We start from the raw sequence: 14,135 nt of genomic DNA on the forward strand, positions 1-14,135 counted from the left end.
ATGTCTATCTGAAATGGCTAGGGGTCTTCCATTTTACCACTAAGAGAGAGAGGTATTCCTTCAGGGCCCATGGTTTAGAGCTTTAAAGCCAGTAAAAAATTTGCCCAATGTCCATCAAATCTCTGCAGGATGTTAAAAAACATTTTTTTGACTGCTAACAATAGATTATAGGTCACAAACACCAGAGATGTCCTCACCTTTCTGATTTGAACCGTAATCAAGTGACTTTGTCTGCCTGTTGTCAGTCCTGCTGCACCCTCAGCGCCATCGGAGACATCAGGTTTTCAGGGGAAAGGATGAGAGCCTGTGATGCGACTTCCTCTTTTGGACATGCACCTCGCTGTTTACAGTCCCCAGTGAACAGGGTTCTACACAAAATTGTTCCATTGGTGGCACTGGTGCTACAAACTTTTTCAGTTGGTGGCACCAGCACATGATTTGGTCGCACCAATTGTTTCATTAAAAAAATATATACAGTGAGGGAAAAAAGTATTTGATCCCCTGCTGATTTTGTACGTTTGCCCACTGACAAAGAAATGATCAGTCTATAATTGTAATGGTAGGTTTATTTCAACAGTGAGAGACAGAATAACAACAACAAAATCCAGAAAAACGCATGTCCCAAAAAATTATAAATTGATTTGCATTTTAATTAGGGAAATAAGTATTTGACCCCCTGCTGATTTTGTACGTTTGCCCACTGACAAAGAAATTATCAGTCTATAATTGTAATGGTAGGTTTATTTGAACAGTGAGAGACAGAATAACAACAACAAAATCCAGAAAAACGCATCTAAAAAAAATGTAGACATTGATTTGCATTTTAATGAGGGAAATAAGTATTTGACCCCCTCTCAATCAGAAAGATTTCTGGCTCCCAGGTGTCTTTTATACAGGTATCGAGCTGAGATTAGGAGCACACTCTTAAAGGGAGTGCTCCTAATCTCAGCTTGTTACCTGTATAAAAGACACCTGTCCACAGAAGCAATCAATCAATCAGATTCCTAACTCTCCACCATGGCCAAGACCAAAGAGCTCAACTAGGATGTCAGGGACAAGATTGTAGACCTACACAAGGCTGGAATGGGCTACAAGACCATCGCCAAGCAGCTTGGTGAGAAGGTGACAACAGTTGGTGCGATTATTCGCAAATGGAAGAAACACAAAATAACTGTCAATCTCCCTCGGCCTGGGGCTCCATACAAGTTCTCACCTCGTGGAGTTGCAATGATCATGAGAACGGTGAGGAATCAGCCCAGAACTACACGGGAGGATCTTGTCAATGATCTCAAGGCAGCTGGGACCATAGTCACCAAGAAAACAATTGGTAACACACTACGCCGTGAAAGACTGAAATCCTGCAGCGCCCGCACCAACCTGAAAACGGTTAGGCTATCATTAGCATCACTAACCGTTGCACAAAGTTGTAGACATATAGGACCTACAGGCACCCCACACAGCAACTGAAAGCTACAGGCCCGAATGAAGAAAATACTGTCAGGAAACCAAATGATACGGGCATAATTTCAATAGCAGGTGATTTGGTTTTTGATTTGCAGTCTGAGCAAGTAGCCTATGTGCAGGGTACATTGGCAATTAAAAGACTTGCAAGGACTTTTTCAAGCACTTCATTGTATTTTTCAAGGACATATTTTTTTTGTAATAGACTATAGAAATAAAACTTTCCCCAAAATGTATGCAAAAAAGTAGGCCTATGAATTACCACTTGAAGAATAATGCATTTTTTAATAGGCCTACCCAATGGCATTATGCATTGACATTCACATTATTTTTACATTCTAAAATATGTCAGAATAATGTGGGCATTGCCTGACTAAATAGACGGCATGCTCCGACACAAACACACTACTTGGCGGCAGGTAGCCTAGCTGTTAGACTGTTGGACAACTAACCGAAAGGTTGTTGGTTTGAGTATGAATAGTTCCTCTGTAGCTCAGTTGGTAGAGCATGGCGCTTGCAACGCCAGGGTTGTGGGTTCATTTCCCACGGGGGGCCAGTATGAAAATGTATGCACTCACTAACTGTAAAGTCGTTCTGGATAAGAGTGTCTGCTAAATGACTAAAATGTAAATATTTGAGCCGACATGGTAAAAAATCTGTTGATGTTCCCTTCAGCAAAGCACTTAAACCTAATTTGCGCCTACAGTGCTGTATTACTACGGCTGACCCTATAAACCTGCATCTATCCAGTGCATTTTCTTTTATGAAGTCTGTCCATGTGGTAGCTAGCTAGTCAGTCTTGCCATTTGAGATGTTGAAGTTATTGAGGGGTTACTTTATCATGTTTTAAAAGGAGAAAGCGACCAAAAACCTTTGAAATGGAACACTTTGAATGGAAAACCAAATTCAAGCCAACATTCGATGCTGTCTTGCTCATAATAACCACACATGGTTTTATAGCAACAAGCATAATAGCGCAACACTCTTCAATTGAAATGGCGGGAAACAAACGAAAGCACCTACATCTCTCAAACTGATCAGAAATGAAATCATGGAATAATTATATTGGAGCAGTAGAACTTCTAAATCGGCTACCATAACATCAATGACTTTCAAGGACCAAATAGCCAAGAGGAAATGTCTGATTTTTAAGGTAGGCTATTCCATGATGACTGAACTGCAAATATTCAAACAATACTTTTTTGTCCTGAATACAAAGTGTTATGTTTGGGGCAAATCCAATACTACACATTACTGAGTACCACTCGCCACATTTTCAAGCATAATGGTGGCTGCATCATGTTATGGGTATGCTTGTAATTGTTAAGGACTGGAGAAATCCACATGCAAAATCCTAGAGGAAAACCTGGTTCAGTCTGCTTTCCATCAGACACTGGGAGATTAATTCACCTTTCATCAGGACAATAACCTAAAACACAAGGCCAAATCTACACTGGTGTTGCTTACCAAGAAGAAAGTGAATGTTCCTGAGCACTCAAATAAGTTCTGGCTACTCAAACATTTTGAGGAAACCGATTACCTCAAAACAATTTTTTTAAGAAACTTAAAGAGCTGAAGTGAGCATTACTACCTTAATATGAGTAAAACAAATACTGTTTTTTTTGTAAGGTATTCTTACATTTAACGCACACACTAAGCCACGCCTCCAATCATTTCCCAGTGTGCCTTGCCTTTTCGATTGAATTGTAGAGTTACCACCCATGACTGTATTTGTTAGTGACAGAGACATCATTGTTGAATTCATTCAGTTTCAGTCCTGTGGCCTTCACCGAGTGAGTTCCTATGCAAATATTATCATTGTAATTAAACCATTAAATATATCATGAGGCCTTATACAGTGACCTGGAACTCAGTGTACAGGCTACACCAGGCCTGCAAGCAGGAGTGCAAAATTCCACAAACATTCCCCAAATATTGTCCAGTAATCTTCCAAATAGGATTTCTGGAAAACCTGGGAAATGTACCAGAATTTTGCAACCCTAACTGTAAATCACATTATTCTGGCTTGTAAAGTAATGTGTAATTCCTATTGGAATCTAGCCAGTGTTAGGCTATCCAACAGTTGAAATGTGTATTCACCCATAACCTGCATTCATAATGACTGCCAGGGTTAAGAACAGTGGGAGGAAACTACCTAAGACATTTAAACTGGAACAACCATTTCAGTAACGGGTGCAAAAATTAAATGATTGGATTAGTTTATACTGAACAAAAATATAAACGCAAAATTGCAAAAATGTAATAGATTTTACTGAGTTACAGTTCATATAAGGAAATCTGTCAATTGAAATAAATTCATCAGGCCCTAATCTGTGGATTTCACATGACTGGAAATACAGATATGCATCTGTTGGTCACAGATACCTTTAAAAAAAAAAAAGGTAGTGGCGTTGATCAGAAAACCAGTCAGTATCTGGTGTGACCACCATTTGCCTCATGCAGCGCGACACATCTCCTTCACATAGAGTTGATCAGGCTGTTGAATGTGGCCTGTGGAATGTTGTCCCACTCCTCTTCAATGGCTGTGCAAAGTTGCTGGATATTGGCGGGAACTAGAAGATGCTGTTGTACACGTCAATCCAGAGCATCCCAAACATGCTCAATGGGTGACATGTCTGGTGAGTATGCAGGCCATGGAAGAACTGGGACATTATCAGCTTCCAGGAATTGTATACAGATCCTTGTGACATGGGGCCATGCATTATCATGCTAAAACATGAGGTGATGGCGGCGGATGAATGGCACGACAATGGGCCTCAGGATCTCATCATGTATCTCTGTGCAATCAAATTGCCATTGATAAAATGCAATTGTGTTCCTTGTCTGTAGCTTATAACTGCCCACAGCATAACCCCACCGCCACCATGGGTCACTCTGTTTAAAACGTTGACATCAGCAAACCGCTCGCCCTGCCCAGTACAGTTCAAACTGGGATTCATCCGTAAAGAGCACACTTCTCCAGCATGCTAGTGGCCATAGAAAGTTACCATTTGCCCACTGAAGTCGGTTACGATGCCGAACTGCAGTCAGGTCAAGACCCTGGTGAGGACGACGAGCACGCAGATGAGCTTCCCTGAGACGGTTTCTGACAGTTTGTGCAGAAATTCTTCGGTTGTGCAAACCCAGAGTTTTATCAGCTGTCCGAGTGGCTGGTCTCAGACGATCCCGCAGGTGAAGAAGCCGGATGTGGAGGTCCTGGGTTGTCGTGGTTACACATGATCTGCAGTTTTGAGGCTGGTTGGACGTACTGCCAAATTCTCTAAAACAACGTTAGAGGTGGCTTATGGTAGAGAAATTAACAGTCAATTCTCTGGCAACAGCTCTGGTGGACATTCCTGCATTCAGCATGCCAATTGCATGCTCCGTCAAAACTTGAGACATCTGTGGCATTGTGTTGAGACATCTGTGGCATCTGTAACATTTTAGAGTGGCCTTTTATTGTCCCCAGCACAAGGTGCACCTGTGTAAGGATCATGCTGTTTAATCAGCTTCTTTGTATGCCACACTTGTCAGGTGGATGGATTATCTTGGCAAAGGAGAAATGCTCACAAAAGGGATGTAAACTAATTTGTGCACAACATTTTAGAGCAATAACATTTTAGTGCGTATGGAACATTTATGGGATCTTTTATTTTAGCTCATGAAACATGGGACCAACACTTTACATTTTACGTTTATATTTTTGTTCGGTATATATGTGTAATGATGTCATGTCATAGTATTGTGAGGACCGAGGTAGAGTTATGAGATAATTGGTTTGGTTCCACTGAGTCTACATTCCTTATGTCAAAGGAGATTACTGATGTTTATGGCAGTATGATTGATGGACAGGATATAATGACCTGGGGCAAAGGGTAATAACAACAGAGGAGGGGAGTGCCTATGATGGTTGCCAGATGTATGTGAAAGGAAGGATAACCAAGAGTATAAAGGAGGTGAGATTTGTGTGTGTTGGCAGTTCAATTGACAAAGGGCAGAGCTATATCCGTTTGTTAGATGAACCCACAGGCTCGTGATCAAATAAATACTTGGTAAAATCTCCACAGAATGTCTAAGTAAATTCTTGCATCTTGAACTTCTCAATACCAGAAACTCATCATAACAACATGGGAAGACCGGAAATGGTTGTCTAGCAATGATCAACAACCAATTTGACAGAGCTTGAAGAATTTTGAAAAGAATAATGGGCAAATGTTGCACAATCCATGTATGGAAAACTCTTAGCGACTTACCTAGAAAGACTCACAGCTGTAATCTCTGCCAAAGGTGCTTTTACACAGTATTAAGTCAGGGGTGTGAATACTTATGTAAATGAGATATTTCTGTTTTTCATTTTAAATACATATGCAAAAATTTGTAAAAACATGTTTTCACTTTGTAATTATTAAGTATTTTGTGTAGATGGGTATGAAAAAAATAATCTATTTAATCAATTTGGAATTCAGGCTGTAACACAACAAAATGTAGAATAAGTCAAGTGGTATGAATACTTTCCCCTAGATAAAAAATTGCATTATTACAACAACAAAAATAACCGGCCCAAGCGGGCCACTGACCGGGATGATCGACTGGCCCGGAGGGTTTCCAAAACCTTCCCTGTATGTGGAGCCCTGACACACACAGACAGGGGCATTCCTGTGTCGTTGTTGCCTCTTCAGAAAGTTGGTTTATTTTTGGTCAATTGCACATTACTGTTTGAAAAGATCATGAGGATAAGAAAATGCTCATTTTGAACCAAAAACTAACGTGACCAGGTCCATTTTTTTCACTGGCACCCTTGCGACCAGTTAAGAATGTGTCTCACTGCGAAGTGAAACAGTCGCAAATGCGACTGTTTTGGTCGAAGTATTGAACCCTGTCGGTGAAGCGTAGCAGATGAGCGTACGACTGGAAAACATGTAGCTTTCTGAGCAAGTATTTGAGGAAGCACTAACTAAAACTTCCAATATTCACAGGATAGCTTCTTGCCACAAAGTCGACAGACACCACATACCAATTTTTTGGTGTCAAGTTTGTCAGAGATTCCATTATTGCTAGATAACGCAAGCTAGTATCTGGCTAGCAGCTAGCAACGGCACATTTGCTAGCTTGCGCTCTGAAGTTGTTTCTGTCAGGAATATTAACAAGGCGACACTCTGTCTTAACCCCTCCTCCACATTTGCTGGATTGGTTGAACAGTGCAGAAGAGAACCGACCCCGACAGTTTCTCGTCATATGGGACAGTTAGTTTCAGGTGTTTATTTGTGAACTGTAGTGTACAACAAAATTGTTTACCAATAAATGTACTCACCTAGAGCTTTGCATTTCTTACATAAACTGTAGTTGTACCTAACTATTTGTTACTCCTAATACTACTACAAGATTAGAACTGTTTTGAAATCATGTGCATCTACAATGGCTATTACTGCAGCCCTGGTAATGGCTCATTTACAAAGGCCAAGTGCCTTATTCCCTGTATCATTTATTTTTCCATTGTTTCCTCATATATTCATGATCCTTTCATAAGGCCGTGTTATTTTCCTCTACCACAGAGTGAAACCTCGCATTGATTTTCCACCAAAGATGAGCAATCCATTTTTCTTCTCATAATAGGGACATGATTGATGGCTCCACTGAGATGGCACCTCAGTCAAATTCACTCTCCTCCTCCTCCTCCCACTATATTTCACTCTGCTTCCTGCTGCCAAATCAACGGGATTGTTCAGCAGCCAGAAACCCATCCAGAGAGGATCATATTCGTATTGCATGTATTCAGGGAACTGTGTGCTCTGTTCAGAAAGAACAATAGCTACTGCTGCTCCTGGTGGTATTAATAGTCCTAAGGCTGAATACTGAGTATGTGTAGCTGCTGTGGACCAGATTTATGGAAACCTATTCAGTTCTATAAAGTCACTTTGTAAATGGTGATTTCGCTTTGTTTCTCAATCAAAGACAATCAATTCACTTTGCATCTGAGGATCACACTGGCTAATAAGTAAATTAGTTAGAACAGAACAAAGAATGCTATCCTGAATTCATGAAAATATGAGCGATGTGCCGGAGATTACATCTATGTATTACATAGATGGGGCGGCAGGTAGCTTAGTGGTTAAGAGCGTTGTGCCAGTAACCGAAAGGTCGCTGGTTCTGATCCCTGAGCCGACTAGGTGAAAAATCTGTTGATGTGCCCTTGAGCAAGGCACTTAACCCTAATTGCTCCTGTAAGTCGCTCTGGATAAGAGCGTCTGCTAAATGACTAAAAAAGAAAACATTTGCCAGCTTGTCTTTTGTTACATGCATCTATTCCCCCCTGCATTCCCCACTGCTGTACATCCTGTCATAGTATTCTCACAGAGATACAGAGAGCAGACAAAGGTTGCAGCCGCAATGCCAGTACAGGGCTGGCTGACTCACTGTTGAGTAAAAAAGAAACACGCCTTAAGTCTTTGTACAGTAGAGTTATGTGATGGGTGAATATGAATTAATCCGGTTATTTTCAAGGTCCCATGGAATACAATGTTCTCTAAAGCTTTTAATCAAAGTCATTATAATATTGAGTCCAAAGTGCATTATGAAGACAATGACCGGCATACTCGAAACACATTTTGAAAATGATAAGTGCATGCTGCCTAATGTGTGCATTGATTGAAACAATATATTTTTTGGTCTGCACCTTAATTGTTAGCAATGACAGGCTACTTCTAGACTAGATACCTCTAACACAATGTCAGGCCTGGTCTTATGTAACCTCACTCAGAGTATTGTTACACTTATGTTCAGCAAGTGGACTGCTACAGTAGGTAGGTGAGGGCTTTAACATCCAGCAGGAGCCTATTACAATTGTGCCATTTAGAGCTAACAGTGAAATGCTTACTTAAGTGCCCTTCACAACAATGCAGAGAGGAAAATTTAGAAATAATAGAAAAATAATAGCACGAGGAATAAATACACAATGAGTAACGATAACTTGGCTATATATACGGGGTAAGTACCGAGTCGATGTGCAGGTGTATGAGGTAATTGAGGTAGACGTGTATATATACAGTGGGGGAAAAAAGTATTTAGTCAGCCACCAATTGTGCAAGTTCTCCCACTTAAGAAGATGAGAGAAGCCTGTAATTTTCATCATAGGTACACATCAACTATGACAGACAAAATGAGGAAAAAAAATCCAGAAAATCACATTGTAGGATTTTTTATGAATTTATTTGCAAATTATGGTGGAAAATAAGTATTTGGTCACCTACAAACAAGCAAGATTTCTGGCTCTCACAGACCTGTAACTTCTTCTTTAAGAGGCTCCTCTGTCCTCCACTCGTTACCTGTATTAATGGCACCTGTTTGAACTTGTTATCAGTAAAAAAGACACCTGTCCACAACCTCAAACAGTCACACTCCAAACTCCACTATGGCCAAGACCAAAGAGCTGTCAAAGGACACCAGAAACAAAATTGTAGACCTGCACCAGGCTGGAAAGACTGAATCTGCAATAGGTAAGCAGCTTGGTTTGAAGAAATCAACTGTGGGAGCAATTATTAGGAAATGGAAGACATACAAGACCACTGATAATCTCCCTCGATCTGGGGCTCCACGCAAGATCTCATCCCGTGGGGTCAAAATTATCACAAGAACGGTGACCAAAAATCCCAGAACCACAAGGGGGAACCTAGTGAATGACCTGTAGAGAGCTGGGACCAAAGTAACAAAGCCTACCATCAGTAACACACTACGCCGCCAGGGACTTAAATCCTGCAGTGCCAGACGTGTCCCCTTGCTTAAGCCAGTACATGTCCAGGCCCGTCTGAAGTTTGCTAGAGTGCATTTGGATGAACCAGAAGAGGATTGGGAGAATGTCATATGGTCAGATGAAACCAAAATATAACTTTTTGGTAAAAACTCAACTCGTCGTGTTTGGAGGACAAAGAATGCTGAGTTGCATCCAAAGATCACCATACCTACTGTGAAGCATGGGGGTGGAAACATCATGTTTTGGGGCAGTTTTTCTGCAAAGGGACCAGGACGACTGATCCGTGTAAAGGAAAGAATGAATGGGGCCATGTATCGTGAGATTTTGAGTGAAAACCTCCTTCCATCAGCAAGGGCATTGAAGATGAAACGTGGCTGGGTCTTTCAGCATGACAATGATCCCAAACACACCGCCCGGGCAACGAAGGAGTGGCTTCGTAAGAAGCATTTCAAGGTCCTGGAGTGGCCTAGCCAGTCTCCAGATCTCAACCCCATAGAAAATCTTTGGAGGGAGTTGAAAGTCTGTGTTGCTCAGCGACAGCCCCAAAACATCACTGTTCTAGAGGAGATCTGCATGGAGGAATGGGCCAAAATACCAGCAACAGTGTGTGAAAACCTTGTGAAGACTTACAGAAAACGTTTGACCTGTGTCATTGCCAACAAAGGGTATATAACAAAGTATTGAGAAACTTTTGTTATTGACCAAATACTTATTTTCCACCATAATTTGCAAATAAATTCATTAAAAATCCTACAATGTGATTTTCTGGATTTCTTTTCCTCATTTTGTCTGTCATAGTTGACGTGTACCTATGATGAAAATTACAGGCCTCTCTCATCTTTTTAAGTGGGAGAACTTGCACAATTGGTGGCTGACTAAATACTTTTTTTCCCCACTGTAGGTAGGGATAAAGTGACTAGGCAACGGGATAGATAATAAACAGTAGCAGCAGCGTATGTCATGGTGCTCTTTTTCAGTTGTTTAGTAGTGAGATGGAACTCATACCTATGACCGCAGCACAGCCATGCAAAAAAAAAAAAAGTTGTTTAGCATGCCCTCTCATTTACAATTGCTTTAATGTGTATTGTAGCAACAATATGCTCTGTCTTGTTAACAGGTGGTGTTGGTGTGATATCCCTGTGAAGGGCAGGAGCTGCCATGCCATTTGGCTGTTTGACACTCGGGGAGAATAAGGATTATAACAATCCCTCAGAGGTGACCGATAAATATGACCTTGGACAAATTGTCAAATCGTGAGTATTCCTTCACAATGCTTAAACGACTGTTACATTCTGTATTCTGGGACTGTGACTAAATAGTAAAACATATGCTTTTTCCATTCAGTATAGATTTTACAGTTTTAAAATGTTTATTTAGTTTGTTATTGTGTGTGGTCCTTATTAAGGGAGGAGTTCTGTGAGATCTTCAGAGCTAAGGACAAGAACACACTCAAAATGTTCACCTGTAAAAAGTTTCTGAAAAAGGATGGGAGGAAAGTGAGGAAAGCTGCCAAGAATGAGATCCTGATCTTGAATATGTGAGTGAAATTCAGTTTTAGCTTATGCATTAATGCAGAGCTTTATCCTTGGCATCTGAAATGCCACAGGAAATCATGAATCATTGTGTGTTATAATGATCTATCGTTTTACAACACCATAGAGATAGTTAACAGAAATGAGTTAATAATGGTTACTAATTACTGACATTATTGTTTCTATAACATCCCCATAATGTTTCCATAACATCACCATAACATTCCCATAACACCACTCCTGTTCAGCTTGAATTATCCATTAGCCTTTAACAAATAGTTACAATAACGCAATATCTCTTGAGCAGTCCAGTATTGAATTTGAAGTAGGATCTGTAATGAAAGAGCCACAGAGCCATCAGTTATTGAAAAAAAATGATATTAAAATGTAATTAAAACAATTGGGATTACATTAATTAAAACAATAATTAACTTAAAACTGTGAATAAAATATGCCAATCAAGATTCCTTGAAAGGCCTAATTAAATGTATTATTAGGATGTCAGTGGATTACTTCTGTAGTGAGACCAATCTCTATTTTGAATTCATTAATCAGAATTTCACTGGAATTGGAAATGGTCCACTCTCCATACATATTGAAATATAATCATTAAGCCACTCCTACAATATCACAAGTAATGTCCGTTTTTAATGCCTATTTGTAAATGTTTGTCTATGGGGAGAGTGGGGTAAGTTGAGCCATTTTTTACATTCAGCAGCACTCAGTCAAGGGAAATATTGTATTATTTCTAACAAAGATATGTACATACAGTATATTTCAGGATGTTGTGTATTCCCCCAGAATTCATATAAACATCACAGTTTTGAAAACATAGCTTGTCCCAAAAAAGTGGTCTCTGACACAATTTACCCCGGCTATGGTGTAAGTTAAGCCGCCTTCAAATGTATGTACTGAATGAAATATTACCACTATCTTTTTAAAACCATGTCTATCTTTATTCCCCAATAACAATTGCTTTTTTGTCTTTAAATCATTTTAAGCATCTTTTAACACAGGCTTAACACCTAACAGTTTGTACTTTTTTGAAACACTTTTGACATAGGCCAGGCCCTGTTGTTACCTCATTTCCCAGTGGTAATGCCTTTCATTATGCCTTGGAAGAAAACACTTACCCTACCAGTAAAAAGTTTGGAAACACCTACTACTCATTTAAGGGTTTTTCTTAATTTTTTAATTTTTTTTACATTGTGGAATAATAGTGAAGACATCAAAACTATGAAATAACCCATATGGAATCATTTAGTAACCAAAAAAGTGTTCAACAAATCAGAATATATTTTATATTTATATATTATACTCTTGGCATTCTCTCAACCAGCTTCATGAGGTAGTCACCTGGAATGCATTTCAATTAACAGGTGTGCCTTCTTAAAAGTTAATTTGTGAATTTGTTTTCCTTCTTAATGCGTTTGAGCCAATCAGTTGTTTTGTGACATGGTAGGGGGTATACAGAAGATAGCCCTATTTGGTAAAAGTCCATATTATGGCAAGAACAGCTCAAATAAGCAAAGAGAAACGACTGTCCATCATTACTTTAAGACATGAAGGTCAGTCAATACGGAAAATGTCAAGAACTTTGAAAGTTTCTTCAAGTGCAGTCGCAAAAACCATCAAGCGCTATGATGAAACTGACTCTCATGAGGACCGCCACAGGAATGGAAGACCCAGAGTTAACTCTGCTGCAGAGGATAAGTTCATTAGAGTTACCAACCTCAGAAATTGCAGCCCAAATAAATGCTTCACAGAGTTCAAGAAACAGAAACATCAACTGTTCAGAGGAGACTGTGTGAATCAGGCCTTCATGGTCTAATTGCTGCAAAGAAACCACTACTAAAGGACACCAATAAGAAGAAGAGACTTGCTTGGGCCAAGAAACACGAGCAATGGACATTAGACCAGTGGAACTTTGTCCTTTGGTCTGGAGTCCAAATTTGAGATTTTTGGTTCCAACCGCTGTGGCTTTGTGAGACGCGGTGTGGGTGAACGGATGATCTCCGCATGCGTATTTCCACCCGTAAAGCATGGAGGAGGAGGTGTTATGGTGTGGGGGCGCGTTGCTGGTGAGACTGTTTGTGATTTATTTAGAATTCAGGGCACACTTAACCAGCATGGCTAACACAGCATTCTGCAGCGATACGCCATCCCATTTGGTTTGCGCTTAGTGGCACTATCATTTGTTTTTCAACAAGACAATGACCCAACACACCTCCAGGCTGTGTAAGAGCCAAGAAGGAGAGTGATGGAGTGCTGCATCAGATGACCTGGCCTCCTCAATCCCCCAACCTCAACCCAATTGAGATGGTTTGGGATGAGTCGGACCGCAGAGTGAAGGAAAAGCAGCCAACAAGTGCTCAGCATATGTGGGAACTCCTTCAAGACTGTTGGAAAAGCATTCCAGGTGAAGCAGGTTGAGAGAATGCCAAGAGTGTGCAAAGCTGTCATCAAGGCAAAGGTGGCTATTTGAAGAATCTCAAATATAAAATATATTTTGATTTGTTTAACACTTTTTTGGGTACTACATAATTCCATATGCTATTTCATATCCGATCCGGGACTCGAGCAGGTCCAGATCCAGAATTCTAAATAATGTCACAGGTCTGGGTCAGATCTGATATAATTGTCACAGGTCTCAGGTATGTGTAATTTTACATATCTGAACCCGAATGCTGCAGTAGAGAGAGAGAGAGAGAGAGAGAGAAATGGTATAATTTATTCTGCTGACATTTTCACGAGAGTAGCACATGTAGCTTGTTGTTGGCCAATCATAAGTCATCAAAGTGTCATATAGCCTCCTTATGTAGCAAAAGTTAGGAGATAGATTACATGACCAAAATTATTTTGACACCTCCTCGTCAAACATCTCATTCCAAATCATGGGCATTAATACAGTTGAAGTCGGAAGTTTACATACACTTAGGTTGGAGTCATTAAAAATAGTTTTTCAACCACTCCACAAATGTATTGTTAACAAAGTCTGTTAGGACATCTACTTTGGGCATGACACAAGTTATTTTTCCAACAATTGTTTACAGACAGATTATTTCACTTATAATTCACTGTATCACAATTCCAGTGGGCCAGAAGTTTACATACACTAAGATGGCTGTGCCTTTAAACAGCTTGGACAATTCCAGAAAATTATGTTGTGGCTTTAGAAGCTTCTAGTAGGCTAATTGACATCATTTGAGTCAATTGGAGGTGTACCTGTGGATGTATTTCAAGGCCTACCTTCAAACTCAGTGCCTCTTTGCTTGACATCATGGGAAAATGAAAAGAAATCAGCCAAGACCTCAGAAAGAAAATTGTAGACCTCCACAAGTCTGGTTCATCCTTTGGAGCAATTTCCAAATGCCTGAAGGTACCACGTTCATCTG

At 40.1% G+C, this 14,135-nt stretch overlaps 1 protein-coding gene across 1 annotated transcript in view; it reads left to right on the forward strand.

Moving 5' to 3' along the window:
• Positions 1 to 14,135, forward strand: part of LOC311133829 (caM kinase-like vesicle-associated protein) — a 47,968-nt gene that overhangs the window by 24,744 nt on the left and 9,089 nt on the right. Inside the window, exons 2-3 of the mRNA XM_084167423.1 lie at positions 10,326 to 10,461; positions 10,614 to 10,745. Of these exons, the coding sequence (XP_084023549.1) occupies positions 10,367 to 10,461; positions 10,614 to 10,745 (227 nt within the window). The 5' untranslated portion in view covers positions 10,326 to 10,366. The remainder of the gene's footprint in view (positions 1 to 10,325; positions 10,462 to 10,613; positions 10,746 to 14,135) is intronic.

This window comes from Coregonus lavaretus (assembly GCF_964263955.1).
Source record: "Coregonus lavaretus genome assembly, chromosome: 8".
In the NCBI taxonomy this organism is placed as follows: domain Eukaryota; kingdom Metazoa; phylum Chordata; class Actinopteri; order Salmoniformes; family Salmonidae; genus Coregonus; species Coregonus lavaretus.